General features: G+C 53.2%; 7 protein-coding genes across 7 annotated transcripts; 1 reads left to right on the plus strand and 6 right to left on the minus strand.

The window, feature by feature from the left end:
* Nucleotides 1-95: 95 nt before the first annotated feature.
* Nucleotides 96-531, minus strand: PUNSTDRAFT_129112 (uncharacterized protein; the record flags this gene model as incomplete). Its single annotated transcript, XM_007378281.1, has 4 exons — nt 96-170; nt 224-277; nt 330-428; nt 487-531. The coding sequence occupies 4 exons, from the start codon at nt 529-531 to the stop codon at nt 96-98; spliced, it is 273 nt and encodes a 90-aa protein (XP_007378343.1).
* A 312-nt stretch (nt 532-843) lies between these two features.
* PUNSTDRAFT_56509 (uncharacterized protein) lies at nt 844-3,584 on the minus strand (the record flags this gene model as incomplete). Its single annotated transcript, XM_007378282.1, has 4 exons — nt 844-1,265; nt 1,326-3,000; nt 3,050-3,340; nt 3,393-3,584. The coding sequence occupies 4 exons, from the start codon at nt 3,582-3,584 to the stop codon at nt 844-846; spliced, it is 2,580 nt and encodes an 859-aa protein (XP_007378344.1).
* Nucleotides 3,585-4,456: 872 nt separating this feature from the next.
* Nucleotides 4,457-6,727, plus strand: PUNSTDRAFT_129113 (uncharacterized protein; the record flags this gene model as incomplete). The annotated part of the gene is made up of 8 exons (XM_007378283.1): nt 4,457-4,679; nt 4,731-4,847; nt 4,902-5,012; nt 5,065-5,189; nt 5,257-6,063; nt 6,114-6,263; nt 6,312-6,503; nt 6,554-6,727. 8 exons carry the CDS (start codon nt 4,457-4,459, stop codon nt 6,725-6,727), a joined length of 1,899 nt encoding a protein of 632 aa, XP_007378345.1.
* A 1,971-nt stretch (nt 6,728-8,698) lies between these two features.
* Nucleotides 8,699-9,181, minus strand: PUNSTDRAFT_58405 (uncharacterized protein; the record flags this gene model as incomplete). The annotated part of the gene is made up of 4 exons (XM_007378284.1): nt 8,699-8,755; nt 8,807-8,877; nt 8,932-9,013; nt 9,065-9,181. The coding sequence occupies 4 exons, from the start codon at nt 9,179-9,181 to the stop codon at nt 8,699-8,701; spliced, it is 327 nt and encodes a 108-aa protein (XP_007378346.1).
* Nucleotides 9,182-10,478: 1,297 nt separating this feature from the next.
* Nucleotides 10,479-12,508, minus strand: PUNSTDRAFT_94478 (lipoyltransferase). The gene is made up of 6 exons (XM_007378285.1): nt 11,656-12,508; nt 11,503-11,589; nt 11,244-11,445; nt 10,988-11,181; nt 10,559-10,929; nt 10,479-10,501 (listed from the first exon to the last, which is right to left on the minus strand). Exon 1 carries the CDS (start codon nt 12,500-12,502, stop codon nt 11,717-11,719), a length of 786 nt encoding a protein of 261 aa, XP_007378347.1. The 5' UTR covers nt 12,503-12,508; the 3' UTR covers nt 10,479-10,501; nt 10,559-10,929; nt 10,988-11,181; nt 11,244-11,445; nt 11,503-11,589; nt 11,656-11,716.
* Nucleotides 12,509-12,710: 202 nt separating this feature from the next.
* PUNSTDRAFT_117212 (uncharacterized protein) lies at nt 12,711-14,034 on the minus strand. Its single transcript, XM_007378286.1, has 4 exons — nt 13,247-14,034; nt 13,097-13,192; nt 12,967-13,035; nt 12,711-12,914 (listed from the first exon to the last, which is right to left on the minus strand). The coding sequence occupies exons 1-4, from the start codon at nt 13,304-13,306 to the stop codon at nt 12,837-12,839; spliced, it is 303 nt and encodes a 100-aa protein (XP_007378348.1). The 5' UTR covers nt 13,307-14,034; the 3' UTR covers nt 12,711-12,836.
* A 1,707-nt stretch (nt 14,035-15,741) lies between these two features.
* Nucleotides 15,742-18,177, minus strand: PUNSTDRAFT_57829 (WD40 repeat-like protein; the record flags this gene model as incomplete). The annotated part of the gene is made up of 9 exons (XM_007378287.1): nt 15,742-15,879; nt 15,941-16,057; nt 16,117-16,226; nt 16,285-16,573; nt 16,632-17,120; nt 17,185-17,228; nt 17,281-17,394; nt 17,454-17,577; nt 17,635-18,177. 9 exons carry the CDS (start codon nt 18,175-18,177, stop codon nt 15,742-15,744), a joined length of 1,968 nt encoding a protein of 655 aa, XP_007378349.1.
* Nucleotides 18,178-18,764: the final 587 nt, after the last annotated feature.

Below are 18,764 nucleotides of genomic sequence, written 5' to 3' on the forward strand. Positions count from 1 at the left end.
ATAAGAATGCCCAAGAGAAATAACCAGCACCAGGCTCAAATAGGACAGATATTACTGCGCCAAGGCCTGGAAGTATGTTTCGATAAGTTGAACTTTCAGTGCATGTGCTTGCGCTGGCGGCGAGAAGGGCGAGATCCCCAAGCTTGGTCATCCTCGTCCAGCGTCTCAGCCTAATCCCCAGACGTTGAGCTTGAATTTTTCGCGAAAATATGGCGCAACTTACGATTACGGGCATGCTCGACGCTTTCGAAATCGACGAATCTGATGATGATGATGACTGCCAGACGCTTGAGCACACGCGTTCACGGGAGGTGCGGTCACCTACTCACCGGCATAGAGTATCCCAGCTTCATGGGCTTTACGCTCTGGAAGCTCAAAGTTGACGAATTCGCACTGGTACCACTGGCAAGGGAGCGCCGTTTGGAGGCCTAGATAGTAATATGTAAGTTCATGCCGATTGGGCGTGCTCCATAATTCGGGACATACCTTGCTCGAGAGCGAGAAGGTCGACAAGGAGAACGAGGAAGGCATCAGGATGTTCAGTGCGCGATGAGGTATGTGTATGTAGGATGATATCGATGCGGGTTGGGACAACGAACTTGACTGGGGCCGGGACGATGCTCGACCCTCCATTTACATCAGGAAAGTCCCCCCGTGCTCAGCAGACAGTAATTAGTGACTAGTGGTGTGAATCCTGCTAATGGTACTAATAATGCAGCAAGCTTGTAGTGGCAGAGGCTGCTCAGCATACTAATGCTCATAATCTTGACTAAGCATAGTAGCATGACTGGCCATGAACTTGTTTGGATTTGAAGGGTACATCACTACTGTAGACAGATATTATTATATGATAGTAAGAGATGTTGTGAATAGAAATGAGATGCTGGCCAAGGCACAACATAATGTGATGTAGGTATGCCGGTCTGTGAAGCAATTCACATAAAAATTGTCACATTCATCAAGGACATTGAAGCTGGTCCACTGTAAGGGAACTTCAGGTCCGAAACATGGAATAAGGTGGACACTGCGGTAAATGCACTGTATGTCAATCACCGATGCAAGCCGGCGATTGTTCTGGTAGGAACGTCGAATCTTATACATTCCATGTGATGAATGTGGCCTGGCTGCAAAGGGTGTGAACCATTCGACATATGCCAGGTGCTTTGGCGGTGGTGGACCTGGATGACTTGTATTTGAAGGAAACCAGCGTTCAATAGCATGTTGGGGAAGTGTAAATATTGCTCGGACTTGAGCAACCCGGTAAGCTATGATGCACTATTGTCAATGCCCTAACACATAGTGTGTAACATGCTCTCAGAACTTACGATGAATGTGGCGTCCAGCTCTTGACTCATCCTTTACTAGGACAGTGTCAAACCGTCCAGGGATCAGTTGTCCACGTGTGTTCTTGCGTGAAGGCTGGGCATCAATAGCATCATATATGCTGCCATTGTTGTCCCTAAACTTCAGATGATGGAACACAGGAACCCGTCGAAATGGAATGAGCAGATTTTCTGCAGCATGACGTATCTGTGAGGTTGACCATGAGGGATTCTTGTAACCAATGATGAAATCTGCAAGGGCATCTCCGAAGTCATGTGTCCCGTAGTTGTCTGTCAGTGAGTCAAGTGAGACCGCCTTTACTGAGGGATATTTAGATGCTGTCGGGTGCAAATGAAGGCATGATTCCTGATTGTCTCTTGATGAATCTAAAGGGTTCAATCTTGCTGATATATGTGTGCTGTGGCGCTGTATTTTCTCCCGCCGCTCGAGCCAACCTGTCATCTGTGGGTACTCATCGCGGTGATTTGTTGAACGATATGCCTCTTTGGCGAGGTCAATGTGTAGACGCTCAGACATCTCTGTGTTGTAGTTGTCTGTGGTGCCAAAGTTCATGATTCCTTCATAGTAATGCGACATACTATGAAGCTTGGGAAGATTGAAATTTTTCCGAATCCCAAGTTCGACAAAGATCTGCTTGTTTGAGTGAAATATCTTCAATGAGTCTTGCATAACTGTGAGAGTGTCTGCAGATTGGACAGGAAGCTGTGCAATGTAGAGGAAATCCAAGGCTGCACGAGTAGCAGTTATGAGACGTGTTGGTGACTGTCCAGAAGGAAGGGGTAGATCAACGATGAGACCAAGGAGTATGGCACAAATTTGACGGTGCTCCTTTCCTGTGATTCTGCTGAGTGAGGTGATACCATTGGTGAATATCCGTGTGCAGTGATTTAAGGGCATCCGTTGGCACCGTGCATCAATCTCGTGCGCACCGAATATCTCCTTGAGCCATGCGATGAGATGTTTTATGAGACCTTGATACAGCTGATGGAGAATGTCTGGGGTGATTGAAACATAGATGTTGTGATATGGAAGGTCCTTCCAGAAAGGCCGCGCTACTGGTTTGATGCCTAAATGATTGCATGCATGAACGAAACCTGTTGGATCACGTGGATAGAGCTCGAGTGCTTGAAGAATGGCTTCGATATCATGTTTAGGGCAGCCAGACGAGGTGTGGGGATTACCCGTAGGATTGTGTGGAGGGGGTTCACCCAGTTGATCATGAGGGGTTGTGCCTTTAGGACAGTGTCCGTGTTTTGTGGCAGTAGCTGCGCACTGCTCTGGGTAGTCACCAACAAAAATTGCAAAGATTGGATGACACCTGTGGATAGCACCACTTGCTCTTGTCATAGGGATCCCTGTTTCGCCATAGGTAATGATGGGCTCCAAGATTCTTGCAACCGCACCATGAAAGAGATTTCCTAGTGCTCGACGGCGGCTTGCATCTCCTCGAACATGTTCAAGGCGAGCAGTCGGCAAATAACCTAGGAGTATCTGAGCATGCTTCGATGGCTTCGAACGTATATGCTTGGGAATATTGCCAATTGTCAGATAAATGGGATAGGCTGACTTGTTTCGGAAGAGTGTAAGCTGTGTCTTATCCGAAGAGATGATAAGCGGAACAATTGTAGCACCAGGCTTTGCTGCCTCGAGATCAACCTAACACAGATGTCTAAGATCAACTTATGTGTAGCATTGGCTGACGAACCTGTGTATCCCACCACCACATGCCCGTGTGCATGTCATGGTACACACGTTTCTGCTTGCTTGAATCTGTATAGTGCCGTTCAGGCTGCAAGATGAGATTGGGATCAAAGTTTGGGTCGCCAAACAAGGCTCTGACACATTGAATGATGTCCCGATAGTAGACGTCATATGACTGGCCTGCGACTTCTATCTGATCACGAAGGAATGGGGGGCGATTACTTGGTAGCTTGTTGTCGATGATACGATTGAGCTCGGGAGTGTTTTTAAATGATAAGTTGAGTGCATCAGCAACCTTTGAACGCATAGTAAGTATGAATATGAATGAAATAGAGCGAAGAACATACCCCATCGATAGCCAGGAGCTCAGAGAATGCGGTTGAGCCTGGTCCTCGCAGCTTTGCCCATTGTGCTATTTCCCAATCCATCTTAGAGATGAATGGTGCATAGACATTTTCATGATCTGGTACAATTGATGGATTCAAAGTATGGATCGACTGCTGATAAGCCTCATTTGCACGTGGGGCACCATGTGACATGGGTGCGCCAGCAGTAGGTATAGGAAAGCGTACAATGGTTGGGGGGGTTACAGGACTATGCCCTGTGGTAGTAGGCCTAGATAGCCCCGGTGCGCCTGCAGATTGGGCAGACATTTGTGGATCATTACCAGGGAGTGATTGTGGGCCCATTGGTGCAGTTGCCCCTGATGACAAGGGTTCCCGGTGTACGTGAAGCAGATCTTCCATGTCCTGGCTATCGTCAAAATTATCGTCATGCCTGCAGTAATATTTACTCAATCCATATTTCATGTAACAGCTTAGGAGCTTCACAGACTCACGGTTCATGGTCTTCCCCTGGTTCCACTTCTTCAGCCTCGAGGCCGAAGTCCGCAGGGTGCTGGTATGTACCGAAGTAATCGGTGAATATTGCCTATGTGTAATTGAGAGTACATCGATGATCACATCACTACTAGATATACTTGATTTGCTTGAGATGACGAGTCTCCTGGGGCACTTGAGCTCGTTGATGTCGATCCACCCATTGCACTCGGAAATGCACGGGCATACGCGGCCTCCCAGACAGCTCTACATCGTAAATCTGATGTGATTGAGAGATGCCGCTTCCGATCACTTGCTCTACGAAAGGTTTTACCACATCCCTCGCATGTATTCGACATTGCGCTGCCGCTGTATGCACGGAGATGAAGGGCAATGTGGTGGTAAGAGTAAAGATACGGACGATGTGTGAAGTTGATGCACCGCCAGATGGCCTGAGTCTCGGCGTGTCGCCTCTTCACCCTCCTCCTCGTTGTTGCGTGCTGGCATGCAATGGCTCCCATATTTATACCCGCTCTATTCAATCGACTCTCCAAGCTCTCTTTTCCCCTTTCTCATTCCCTACCCTATTTATTATGTCTGGACGCAAGCTGCGGAAGAAGGCGACTACAAGGACAGCTGACCATGCTGGCTCAGGCATGGACTCGACTCAGAACATCGCGCACACAAGGTCTACAGGTCGACGGGGCAAGAATTCGGGAGACAGCAATCCAACACTCACGGCCATCCTCACCCCTGCGCAGAAGGCTGCGCGAACACGAGCAGCAAATCGGGCAGCCAGAGAACATATTGCCGATGGTAAGCCTGAAATGCATCACCTCCCAGCCATATTCTGATACTCTTTCACAGCCGTTCTGCCCAACGCAGTTGATGATGTACCAGCCATGGCTCGCAAGCGGCCGGAAACTGGGTCAGAAACCAGTGCACCGTCGACCGACATGCCAGCGGCAAAGCGTGTTCGCAATGGTCAGTACACCCTGTCATATCTTTGTGCATTGCTCATGCTTGAGTGGTGAGCAGATCGCCGTCCTCCACGCACCGCAATTCGTGACAACCCTGAGCATGATGCAGCTCAGGAGGTTATGGACCGCATGGCACTACATCCTCCTAGCCAGCCATCAGACACCGAAGGTAAGCTTATTGAATGCATGTTTCATTCATACTTAATACTACATGCATCTAGATGAAGACAATCACAGCCAGAAGACGGATGGCGAAGAGTCAGAGACCGAATTGGAGGAGGACCCAGTGACTGACCTGATGGGACAGTCTGGTCGTCGCAATCTCCGACGCCAGCTTGCTCTTGAGGTATGTAGTGGATTATGGTGTACCTTATGGTGTACACGTCCCTTTCTGACTGCGCTTTGTTTTGTAGGAGATATCATGGGCCTCCGATAAACATCATGCTGTCCTGCAACCCGTCATCGCCCTCCAGTCCCGGTCAGCGGACTTGGCTGTTCCGTCTCCATCTCACTCGCCTGCAAGCTCGAACAGGACCCCTTCGCTCAGTTCATCGTCTTCGCAGACACCGGAATTGCCGTTTACGCATTTCATCGATCCCGTTCTCCTCGAACAGTCCGAATCCGGTGCATCATCACCAGCACCAAACTCCTCATCATCCTGCATCTCGCAAGCGTCCACCCGTCGTCCATCCGCAAACATCCGGGCATCAGCCCGTGCAGCTTCGGCCACGCCTCAAGTAGCACACATGGCGGGTACATCACTCTTGCCACCACGATCGGTTTCTATGCCTTCCGCGGCCTCGATATCATCCGCTCCCCCTCCAGTTACCAGTACCTTTGTGTCGTCGACATCGGCTGCGGTCGCGGTTACCAGTCCCGGGCCTGGAGTGGTAGCGGTGGATAGGGTGCGGTTCTCTGCGGAGTCTCAGACCTTCAATGCTGGATGGCCCGACTGTACGTGGATCGAAGTACCGAAGAAGGGCAAGACTATCCTAATCACAGCTCAGCCTCAACATATACACAAGCTCCTCAACGATGCAACATACTATACTCACCTTTTCATGTGCTTTCACGATGCATTTCCTGACCACGATGCTCGCGCAGAGCTTCTTCAACGTGCGGTCAAGGCCGCCGTGGAGAAACTGCAAGCGTCAGTTCGGGACCCTTTTCTCCATCGTCTAGAAGCCCAGCCAACGTTCGCTGAGTACATGATGTCTTCGGTGAGCTTGGTACACAGTGTATGAAAGGATGCTTATCATTCCTCATGAAGCCTCTGGGTCGCATCGGCATTCTTCGATCTGACATCAAGCAGTCGTGCGAAGCCGCTGTAGTCGGTCATTACGGACTGGTGTCGGGGTGCATGGAGCGCGTCATGGCCGAGCTCGACAAGGACAAGTACATCTATGCACGATCTCCCACTGTACGTACGTCTGTGCTACCGTCTGACCGATCTCACATGCTTGTCTAGAATGCGCGGCTCAAAGACCGGCCATTCCAACATCCCTGCATCATCGATCAACTCAGGACCCATTTCTTCGCGCATAGCCCTCGCAAGGGTCGCCCTCTCACCCAACGCTTCAACGATAATTTCATCTCAAGTGTCACCTGGGACGCTCGGAAGGAAATCCCGGCTCCTATGCTTGCCCTTATTGCAACTGCTGTCAGTGATCCGTGCCATGCCTCGCATTCAAGCTCACCTCGGCCTCGTAGATATACGCAGCCATACGCGAGTGGGAGACCGGTGAATGCGTTACCGAAGACTTCACGGCCGACACGTACATGGACGTTTACAGCTCACACATGCTCACCCTTGCGGACATCAAGCAGGCATCGGAGCGGGCATATCATGGGATGATGGCAGGGTTATACGAGGCTGCTTCGTGAGTACAGTCATGTTGTTCACAAAGCCTTGATTATAGAACAAAAACTTCAGAAACACTGCTCCGAAACCGCGCCGAACGCAAGCCATCACAAGCAGGATCCAAGATATCGATCTCGAAGGAATGGCTTCGTAGTATGTAGTATCGTGTTCGTCGCATTGATACCCGCATTCTGGTCCCACTCTTTTGTGCTCGTTTCCGTTTCGTTGATATCAGTTTGCCTATGCGTAGCTAGCTCCGTATAATGTCGTACACGCGGATCTAATGTCATCGGACGTGACCTCATCTTCGACGAACCATGCGCTAATCGCAGCTCACTGAGCATCTGATCGAGTGCTAATCGCGACGAACTTAGTGACGATTCTCAGAGCCCGGTTTCCTCGCCCCCGATGGTTGGTTCGGTCTTAGACGAGCGCTTGCGCTTAATTGGCAGATAGCTTGAACGCATAAGAGGGGGTGGGTGTATAATGCTGCCAAGGTCTCCAAGCCTCTAGATTCGTACTAATTGTAACTCATTAGGCCGGGGCGAAAGTCCTGATGTATACAACAGGGTATCCTAGGCAAAGCGGGGCGGGCCGCGCAATGGGACCAAGCCAAGACCATCCAAGTGCCTCAGGGCGGCGTGAGTATTCGTGGGTTATCCTGGCGGGTCCAAAAATAGCTTTGCGCAGCGGCAAAGAAAGACTCGGGGGAACCCGCTCGTACTCGTCCTGAGCACACGCAATATTACATGAGAGACCTCCGCCAAGACGAAGACACCCATGCATGTGAACCGCAGAGGTAGCGGTACTGAGCGTCGCGAGCTCGCTGTGGATGCGCGTTGCCTGACAAGGATGTCCTAAGTGTTTGCAGTAGGCTAGTTTGCTACCAAGAACCTCTCTCCAAAGGATGTCTCCCCGCCGGAACATCGATGAGGATGTTATCGGCTTGAGCTCCGATGATGCTGCACGGCTTCCTTTCGAAGCTAGGCGTGGAGACCATGCTTGGGTATGGTTTCCTGTACGCGGGCAGTGCACCGCAATTCGTTAGCCCCGTTGAGTAAACACGTATGGACGGGTGGAGTGTGCTATGAATCGTTCATAATGGCGAACCAGGCCTAAATCGGGTACGTTTTCGGGCCGAGTCGAGGCTCCCCAGGAAAAGATATATCGACCTTCAAGGTCCGGTCGATGTCAGTTGCTTCCGCATACTGTGCACGAATAAGCCTCCACAATGGCGTCACAGGTGAATCGTCGGTGTGAAACGAGCTTGAGACACCTCCACCGTCAAGTTCTAATAAAGCATGAGGTATACCTACCATTCAGTAGTGATGTGGTGTCTGACCTTGATCAGCAGCACCCTACGCATCTGTAGGGTTCAAGTCCGTAAAGAACCAAATCCTCTGAACACGACTTTGCTGAAAGGGCAGTATGTTACGTGCATGAATCATCAGAGGGATTGAATATTGTAGACGGTGCATAGCAGCCATTACGCACCGTAGCATTAGTCAGATCACCATACGCTGCAACTGATGTGCAGGAAAAGATCAACAAGATTCCCAGAGATGTAGAGGTCGAATTACAGCGTGATCAACCCCTGCATGTCGAACGGAAGAAATCTGTTCGAGGTGACGGAGTCCTTCTCTGGCCAAACAAAATCGTACGGGAGCCCTCATGCGCAGCCCTACAGCACAAGGAGCGTCGAACGAACACCGTCGGCTGGCAGTTACTGTGAGTTCTATGTAGGTGGATAGGTACTGCACGCTTGAAGCCAGCGAGGCCCCTTACAGTCCCCCACGCACACGTGGCATTCAATGCACTGACATTTAGTGACGCGAAGGTCGCGCATGTCGGGCATCGCTTGCCCGTGCGGCGTGCATCAATTCATCCGAGGCAGCACTGTTCTCAACGGATATCCGACGGTGCAGAATACCGATTATATTATACCGACATTGTGTAATAATACATTGCAAGATGCGCCGCGATCAGGTGTTCTATTACTTCTTCACCTCGTTCTTAAAGTCTTCTTTTGCAACCCGTGCGCCAGCCGCGGCCTGACAAGGTGGTTAGAGTTACTGACGATGGCGAAATCTCTGGAGACCGACCTGGTTGGCTTTCTGACCAACGAGATCAGCATCTTCCTTCGCTCCTTGTTTAGCCTGCTCCGTCTTTACACCTGCAGGTTGTGTTCGTCAACGAGATGAACGCTACTATGCCATGCATCACGTACCCAACGTCTCTTTAGTTGCTTGAGTCGCCTTCTCTCCCTTCTCAATGCCAGCTGCCAACGTTTGTCCTACCTTGATATTGACCTGATATGTCTTTAGTACCCAGGCCTGCGCTCCTCAGGTACGGACACGTACATCTTTGGCGGTCTTCTTGACCTTCTCCGCTGCAGATTCAGCCGCCGCCGGCGTGTAGTGGAAAGCGCGGGCGGCCGAGAGAGCGGGGATGCGAGCGGTGATTGCGGTGCGAAACATCGTGAATACAGGGATGCGCGTTGAAGATGAGTTAATGTGTATGCAGTGGTGGTATAAGTATAAGATGAGGGCCCTGGTGGTGCGTTGTCCAATTTCATGGGCGCTTTATGAGGAGAGCAGGAGGAGAGGCGCAACCAACGCGTGACGTCATCGATGTCATTTCGGACCCCTCTGTAGTCCCGAACCCCTAGCTCCTCGTGCGACTCTTTCTGCGGTACAGCTTATATTTCGCCTACTGTCGTCGACGATCGAGGAGAGCTCAAGCGCTCACGAGCACTAAGCAGATAATGCGCAAGAGCTTTCCACGTACGCGGGTTTGCTCGCGCTCCGCAAAGGGGCGTGAAACGATGATACGCTTGGGGCTCCGGGAGTCAGGGTCGACTGAAGCATTCTACGGTGCTGTGGACCGAATGACTAACGTCGTGGTCTGATCGTTAGTACACATAGCGTTCAGACTGACATCTTCCATACGATTAAGTCTTCAGGACACATTGTTACTCAACTCGGAGGTCCAAACACTTGCGTGAATATACACTGCTGAAGGGTGTCAGAGCAAAATCACAGAATCCGTAAATGTAGCATGAACGTCCATACATATCCTAGTTATGCCGCTAACCCTCCTCGGCGGAGTCTGCCCTTGTAATTTCCGGACAAGAATGTATGGTCGCATGTTCATCACGTTGTCTACTTGGCGCGGACGGTTGTGCCATTTCTGAAGGCCCAGGAGATGCCATGTTCTACACTGCATGGACGGAGTTAGTTGCTGCAGTATGGAAGGTAGACGGAAGTAGCTCGCCTCAGTAATGCAAGACATACGAGCACCTAAATGTGCTCGTACGCCCACGCAGCGCCTCACTGACCTATACAGAACACCGCGAACTGCCCTCATTCCTGCGGACGTAGATCCTGTGAAGACGTGGGTATTCGTTCCCCTGCCTAGGATTGCCCTAACGCGGAGAGTACCACAGATGCGGTGTGGGACCAGTCTGTGAATCTGGGACCTAAAATAGGAAATGTCGTTCTCCGACTAAACGACCTCCGCAAGACCTCCAATACAAACCGGTGTACGATCAAGCGCCGCACCTCATCGTGTAAGGGCGGTCGACTCTCGGGAAGGGCCTGATAGCCCTGCATGGATATCGTTTCATCAATGCCGAGATCGTCCGCTGCGCAATGAACGGGGGTATGGGTATATTTCGACTACGCGCCAGAGGCCGCATTCCCGATTCTAGTGGAACTGCGTTGATACGAGGCCGCCCGGACCATGGTGCTTATTGGACGGTCGATAGGATGATAGATGGTATAGAACGCCTGAAGAAACTACGTTTTGCCACATCATCAACACCAACTTCATTAGAAGATCCGCGAGCGGCTTACCACGGTGTCGTTATGTCTCCCAGAACCTGTCCTGCGGTAGCATCCAATATCTGGGCTCGACATTCTCTGGGCGTACCACACGCCCGGTGCGACTATCTCGATCCCTGTCAACTGCGAGGCAGTCTCCGAAGTGCTTGGGCGTTGCCTTGCCCAGGAAGACAGGCCCAGTCGTATCTATTCTTGCAGCGGGCTTGGCGCCGCTTCCGACGATCCAAATTCTTTCTCGCACCCTTCCTTCCAGGCTGCGGACAACCTGAAGACGAGAGTCTTGGTGGACATTGGTAGTTTCCTTGGCCAGGCGATTCGCAAGGCGCCGCTGCGCGTCGGAATCGGAGATTTGTATATAAAATGGGCGGCGTCTGCGATGTTATCTGCATAAACAGCTCTCCTCGAACCCCGGATCTGCACCACATAATCACCCGCACTTACTGGACCACCCGCACCATCCGCAATCAACATGTTCTCCTGGACAACTACCAAGGTACGGCAAGTTGTCCACGTGTAAATAATCCGCGATTGACGGCCCGTACACAATCCAGCGCAACTCCACCGCATCGTATCACCGCCGAGCTTCGAGTTGTTACTCTCGGTATACGAGCGAGCCTCGACCAGAACTGCAGCATCTTCGTTTGGAGATAAACCGGGTAAGGATCCATTGTGCGCCTTGTTGAAACGCTGGGCTCACCAATACTTAGACGCTCGCGACGCCTCCCTATCAGCCGTCTTCGCTGAGTCTGGAGAGCACCACTGGCCCAGTAAGATAGCCTTGTTGTACATCACTGATTACGACGTAACATCCGTCAGGCACTTCTATTAGACGAGGATGATTGGTCTGCATGGGGACCACCACCTCGCCGACGCCAGAGGAGGAGGCTCTTTTAGGGTGTCTATGTTTATACCCATCTCGGTTCAGTCATATTGTATCAGAATAGCATACTGCGGACCTATAGACTGTACGGCGACGCCACCCTGTATTGGGCGACTTATGAAACCCAAACGGAATCATCCTAGCTTCGAGATAGTTATTATATCTAAGCAAGCAACGTCAGCGTCGAGTTCTCCGAGTTTCCTCATACACCAAACTATGCAGGACTCACCACGATGCGTCTGTGGCCATCCCCAGGGCATAGTTTAGGGTAAGATAGATTGTATCCGGATTCAGAGAGCCTGTTGCGGTTCCCTATGCCACAATCCAAGAGAGTCGGCCTCGGCCTCCACCTCAGCAATAGCTTCCGCCACTTCCCCGCCCCCGCGTAAATCCATAGGCACGGTGTCCCTCCCATAGACCCTGCCGAACAACTGCGCCAATGCCACCATCTCATCGTCCACGCGCACCGGCGCCCCAACAGCCCCTTCTATCGACCCCGCCTTCACATCCGCCAGCCCACAAGCCACGACTGTATTGAACCATGCCAACGGCTCATCTGTAACGTTGATAGAGAACCCGTGGGACGTGAGACGATGCCGTACTTGCACCCCGATGCTAGCCATCTTCGTCTTCCCATCGCCCGCAAAGACGCCTGTATGTTCACTCGGCACGGCTTGTATACCATGACGCTCCTTCAAGAACATCTTCAACATGTTCTGCATGTTGCATATATAGTCGTGAACGCGCATGGAGGGCTTCCAGCGACTGAGGTCAATCAAGGGGTAACCGATGATCTGACCTGGGCCGTGATACGTGAGCTGGCCGCCACGGTTCGTGGCCTCGAAGTCTGCGCCCATTCCCGTCAAGCGCGCCCTCTCCATCGACAACTCCTCCTCGGTCTGTCGGCGTCCCGCGGTGAACACAGGCCGGTGCTGCAGAAGCAGAAGCACATCTTGGTGCGAATTGCTGATAGAGCGAAGGTCCAGCTGTAGCCGATGTATTCGTTCCTGAAGAGCTAGTGTCCGAGCATAGGGCAATGGGCTGCGAAAGCAATGGTAGAATATGGGTTGAACCATGAGGCGCGCTGGCAGAAGACGGGCGAAGCTTTGAAGTCGATCGCGTCCATCTGACTAAACGGAGTCAGCGGAAGTCCTTCAGCTCCGCAGGTCTAAATGCACAATGACCGTGGGACCCTGCTGTGTGATGAAGTAACTTTGATGAACTGATCCATTCTAATCGGTGGCTTCACTTTATCACTGAGTGAGCTATTAACTCAGGAAGTTCATGCGTAGCCGGGCAGAGCAAAACGAGGCGCGGCTACAGGCAAAGGACAGATAATAATGATACATGTCAAGAGGTATCCTCGTGTATAGTGGTCGCAGTTTCGTCCAACAACAAGAGCATCGTTGTTCAGTACTTGGAGCGGGTCTTGCGCTTCCGCCTTGAAGGTGGTCCCCAGGCTTGATCGTCGTCATCGAGCATCTCAGCCTGAGTTCGCTCGTCAACAGATTGAACACTGCGGGGAACGAGAAGAGCTTACCACATAATGACCGTCATGGCTTGCTGCAGTATCCTGTTCCTGAATACTAGTCATGCGTGATGAAGGTGTCTGATAGTAATTCATTGGTCGCTGTCGACAAAGATAGACGAAACGTGACAATCGTACGCACCGTCAACCCCGCCAGTTGAATGACCTGCGATTCTGCGGTGCTAATGGTGGATACAGAAGTAGCGACAGAGGGTGTGAGGCTCTGTCTTTTTGAGCGCTAATAGGAGGATCAATATCGCTCGGATGACGACGAGCAGAGCGGCTCCCTCACCTTAGAACCGAGAGACAGCCTCGATTTACTGAAGTTCGGAAAAGATAATATTGAGGGCATGGCTGGTATCAAGCAGAATGTCGTGAATGATAATCAGAGTCGTACAGCTGAGCCCTCTGGATAACACGAGGGAGGAGGGACCGTCGACTGCGCTGGCAGGTGCTTTTATAGCTACCATCCCGATCTGGCCACCCAAAGTCTCCAAGACTATCGCCGGACATAGAGCTCACTGAGCGGGACGAGCTCCGAGAAGCGCAGCCCAATACGAGCTTCGCGCTATATCTGACTGCAGAAGCTGGCTCCTCCCGGAACACCGGAGGCTTGGTGAGCCGCCGCCTTCATTGCCCATGGTCATCCATTTCGCGGAGCAAGAGAATCATCCTGACCAGCTGACCTTTCATAGCGCACCCATTGCGTAACAGCTGGCGCTGAGCCCTCCGCTGTTCGCCTTATATGGCAACCAGTTCTCGTCCCGCATCGCCTTACAGCGGAATGGGGATTGACGCGCAGTGCATGAGCATGGAAAACTGGAAGAGGTCAAGATGACGCCAGCTCTAGCAGACAGAAGTAAGCGTGCCGCGTTTCGCTATCGGGACACAATCATCGGGAAGGTTTCCGCGGCCGTACGAGTCGGTGTAACTGTTGTCTTTCATCTGTACAAATCGCAGAAGAGTCCCGTGATCGCTGGCGGTCCGTGATTGTCCTGCTGCATAATATGTGGAAGGGCAAAGGCATTTGACCAAAGCAGACCTTGAGAAATCGAGTTGAGAGCGCTGGTAACCTCGTTGTGCGCAGCGGTGAGTGCTGTGCCCGACTGAGAAACCGCAGGAGCGTCGGCGCTGGTCCGTGGGAAAACGCCAAATCTCTTTATCGTTGACGATGCCGGCGATGACCAGCATCTTAGTCCAGTGCCACCCTCCAATGAAGCCAAGTCAACGGAGTTTGAGGCACATCCGACGGTGCTGTTATAGACGGATTTGGTAAGCGCGCCCTGTCCATACTTCAAAAAATCCTATCACTACTGAGGCATCGTATTCCAGGCAATGACAAACCTGCTACGGGGAATGCACAGAGAGTGCACATGATAATGCCTCACCATATCATGCCTTTGACAGAATTCACGCAAAGGCTTGCTCAGCTGAGACAAAATTGCTTCGGTTCCTCTGGCCTAACCGCCGGATATGGCAACGAGGATCGTGCAGCAAAATCTTCCAACGTCGAACAGGTTACTCTTGCTTCCAAACCACCGTCACATGAGAACATCAACCCCTGGCTTACTCTATGGAACGCCCGGTTGGTGCGACCGTCAAGACGGACGAAGCATCGCATATACTTCGTCTGGGAACATACATCCCCTACAGGACACCGCAAGGGCGCACTGAAGCCCGGAAGCGACGCCTTACTCGGTCGATGCACGATCATGGCACAATGCGTCACTGGGTACTTCATTCTCAACCTTACCTGCCGATATCCCTGATATCAAAGCCAGCTGCTATTCCTGCTCTGTGCATCGAATGCCCGACGGGATACCAAATGCACGGCTCGCAAGCGGGATGCGCCCTTTGCCTACGGCAGTATCCTCATGGCACCAGCAAGCCCGGCGGGAGAGGATGCATGAACCTCGTGGACATCGGGCCCGCTCGTCAACGAATAGCCGGAGCAGTGTTCAAACAACTCGGGCAGTCATTGCAGTCGAAGCAGCAATGAAGCTCCTGGCGCGACCTAAACATATTGCGTTCCAGCGGCGTTCGGATAAGAGCTGGGTACACACAACTTCCGCCCAGGCATAAGGCTTACTTCTAGATCCTGCTCACACCACGTTGTTCGCAATCGTTGTGTAGGTACTTGGCCGCGGATCCAGGCACAGCTGACGACGTTTGGGAGTCCACTCGAGCGAGGTTGCGCTGCCTCTCTTCTCTACTTCCTTCGCAACACTCCTTCGAGCGCTGATTGATCTGGCCATGCAGGTGGCCGTCATAGAACATGAACTGTTGAGTGCGTCGTGCCATACGTGGATGCTCCGAGGACTTGCACGCATGAACTCTGCTCAAACTCGACCACTCTGGACTGCTGATCGGCTGTTCTGGGCGCTTGTCCGATACGCAATGGCATGCGGCTCATAGGCTCTTCTGTCTAAGTGTAGCGTCGACTAAAGAAAGCCTTACCAAGGCATCGATGCACCCCACGGTCGAGTTTGTTCCCGTCAAGAATCGGTACCGAGGAGTCGTCATTGTGCAACAACTGACCCATCGTGGTGCCTAGCCACACTTCCTTTCCTTCACGTATGTTAGTAGTAGTAGGGCGCAGGGCAAGCTTGCCAGATGATGTTCACCATATTTGCACCTATGATGCGCACGATATCTATTCAATTCGACGAGATATGAGATGCTGTTTATGCTACATTTATGCTGTGACGGAGCAGAGTGACAAAGCAGAGAAAGCAAAAATGCGACCGTGTCCTGTTCGCCGCGCCCGCTAAGAACATTCCCGACACCTCACAACGCCCAGATCTTGACCGTCGCGTCCCGCGCGCCCGTGACGAGGTAGCGGTCGATGTACCGCAGCCTCTCCATGGGCTTAATGTGTCCATTGGTCGTCAGAGTCGAGTGTTGCATGCTCGTGCGATTGTAAATCTGCGCGTCGTGGTCGCATTGGGATACGGAGCGGTTCACGTGGTAAACACCAGGAACTCACTTTGACGCCGTTCTCTCCCGTAGCCGCCAAGATTTTCCTGGTGTCGAACTGCACTGCAGTCACTGCGTGGTCGTATTTGAGCGTCTCGAACACGCCGCCAGTGCGCAAGTCCCATATCTATCGCAGTGGAAACATCAGGGATGGCTCATACGACAGACGTTGCAAAAGTGACTGACCCGAACAGACTTATCAAGGCTGCCGCTGACTACGTGAAGCTCATCGAACTGAAGGCACGTCACAGGTCCGGTATGCCCCATCAACGTCCTATGTGGTTGGCCCGTCCTCACTGGCAAGGTCGATCAGTTCCATTACGATGTAGCAAGAACGAGTCAAGAAACACTCACTGTCCCACATTCTCACCGCGCCGTCCCCGCTGCCGCTCACGAGCGCATAGCCCCAGAACTGAACCCCACCCACGAAGTCAGTGTACATGTCCCAGCTCCCGTCCGCGGCAGGCGGCATGGGCACGGAGAAATTGCCTGCGGCAGCGGCAAGGCCGCTGAAGGGCGCGATGAAGGCGGGCGAAGCCGATGGCGGCGGGTGCGAGATCGCCCAGAGGATGTCCATCGTCATCACGCACTGGCCCGTCTTGAGGTCCCATTGGCGGAGTGTCTTGTCTGACGCACCCGTAACCTATTTGGGGTTTGAGCGGAGCTGCTGCAATGGTGCGAGCAAAGGAGAGCGTACTGACCAGGCAGTCGTCCTCGAAGTAGAGCGCCGTCACGGCTTTCGTGTGCCCCTCGAGCACTCTCACACAGGGGCCCGCCTCCTCCTGTTCGGCGACCTTCGCCTTCGCTTTACCCTTTCCATTGCTGTTCGTCTCCCTCCGGACCACCTCCCCGAACTCGCCGAACTCACTTTCGCCCTCCTCCTCCGCGACATCGCTCAGGCTGAGCACCGTCCCCTCGCGCTCCCATTCGTCCTCCTCCGCCTCGTCATCGCCTACGCGCCGCAGATCCCACAAACGCACGGATCCGTCTGCGGCGCCGGTCAGGCACACATGGTCCTCGACCTGCAGACACTTAACGGTGTCGATGTGCCCGCTGAGCCGGCCGAGCACCGTGCCAGAGAGCAGGTCCCAGACGCGCGGGTGAGGGTCGTCGGCAGAGGCGGAGACGAGCGTACCGTACGGCTCGGAGAAGTCGAGGGCGGTGATGGGCGTCTCGTGCCCTTGGAGGGTCTGTTTGGCGCATGTTTTAGTTGCAGGGGCAGTCGGTCAGGGGGAGACTGACCATGAATGCTACCCCAGGAGGTAATTCATCGTGCTCGGAGGGTAAGAATGCGGGACCTGTGCGATGTATCAATCACCTTCGTACGAGCGTAGACATTTAAAAGCGCACCCTTGCGTCGTCTCGAGCTCTGGGCTATATGAGGGGTCGGCGCCGCCTGAGCAGGGACTGCTGGTGGTCGCCGGGCAGTTTCCTCAAACTCCAGCCTCTCCTGAACCCCTTGCACTGCGCGTGACAATATGTGAGCGATCGCACAGTGAACGATAATAACGGATAACGCATACACTCATCGTCGAGCTCGAGCTCATCTTCCTGCAGCTTGAGCAGGTCCTTCTCGAGCTTGGAGCGCAACGCGTCCAGCGTTTCAATCTTGTGCGTGATTTCCGCAATGTCGTTGTTGATCAGACTCTGCGCAAACCTCGGTTCAGCAGTTAGCATCGCGAGGAGATGAAGAAAAGCACGGACGCGTCGAACGTGAATGTTCTCCTTATCCCGCAAGATTTCTTCGGTCTGCCTGGTGAGCTCCTCCTTCCCCAGCGTCTTCATTGCACTTAGGCTCTCCCTCCCTTTCCTCTTCTGCTTCGGTCTCACGCCGCGCTTCCGCCCGACAATTACCACGTCCTCCTCGCTCGCCACGCTCTCCCTCTCCTCGTCTTCCGCCAGCATACCCCGTGCACTCATTCCCAAGCGCTTCAACCCCATCTTCGGCGTGTCCACACTCCGTGCTTGCCGCCTTCGGCTCTTGCCCTTCTCCGCGCTCGGAATAGTCGCCTCAAATCCCCTCAGCAAGCTAACACTCGGCTTCATCCCGCCCTTGCCCCTATCCGGCCCCATCCGGCCCTCTTCTTCAGCTCCTTCATTGCTCCCGTCATCGTCTTCGCCCAGGGAGAGGTTCAGTAGCTCATCCGTCGCTTCGACGATTTGCAGGTCGCGCGACGTGACCCGCCGTCCGCCGAGCGAAATCCGCACGGCCTGCACAGGCGCACGCCCGAGGGTGGCGAAGTCCATGGCGGTGCGCGGCATGGCGTTCGCGATCGACGCGCGGGCTCCCGGTCGAGCCGAGACGGTTGCGGCGGCGGTCATCATGCGTGGGGTCATGAGTGCGGGTGCGACTACACAGGAGCAAAAAAAGTACTATGAGTATATGCACATCTGAATGCAGCCGTGCGTCCTCCGCGTGGTTTTCATCTACGAGAGGGGGGGGGGCACAAAATACGTACGGTCTGCGAGTATCTTGGACGAGTCTCCGCGCCGGTGTGAGAAGGGTGCCATGATCGCGCGGCCGACGATGTCGAGCTTGCTCGTGCCCGTGCGCTGCGAGGAAGATGAGGCAGACTGCCCGGTGACGAGCGGGTCGAGGGCAGCGCGAGGATTGCGCTTTCGTGCTCTATCGCGGTCGCGCTCGTCTTGAGCCATGTTGCCTCGTTATCCCCAGTGCCCGAACGCGTCGCAAAGTAGGTGGTCGTCGCCTGGCGAGGTCGCGGCGGTTCCCGAAGACTCCCGTTTCGCGTCGCGTGCGTCGCGGTGCTATGCGCACACCACCGCGTTGTGACGATACGTTATTGAGACAGGATAAGTGAAGGGATAATATAGTC

The sequence above is a fragment of the Punctularia strigosozonata genome, assembly GCF_000264995.1.
Source record: "Punctularia strigosozonata HHB-11173 SS5 unplaced genomic scaffold PUNSTscaffold_1, whole genome shotgun sequence".
Classification (NCBI taxonomy): domain Eukaryota; kingdom Fungi; phylum Basidiomycota; class Agaricomycetes; order Corticiales; family Punctulariaceae; genus Punctularia; species Punctularia strigosozonata.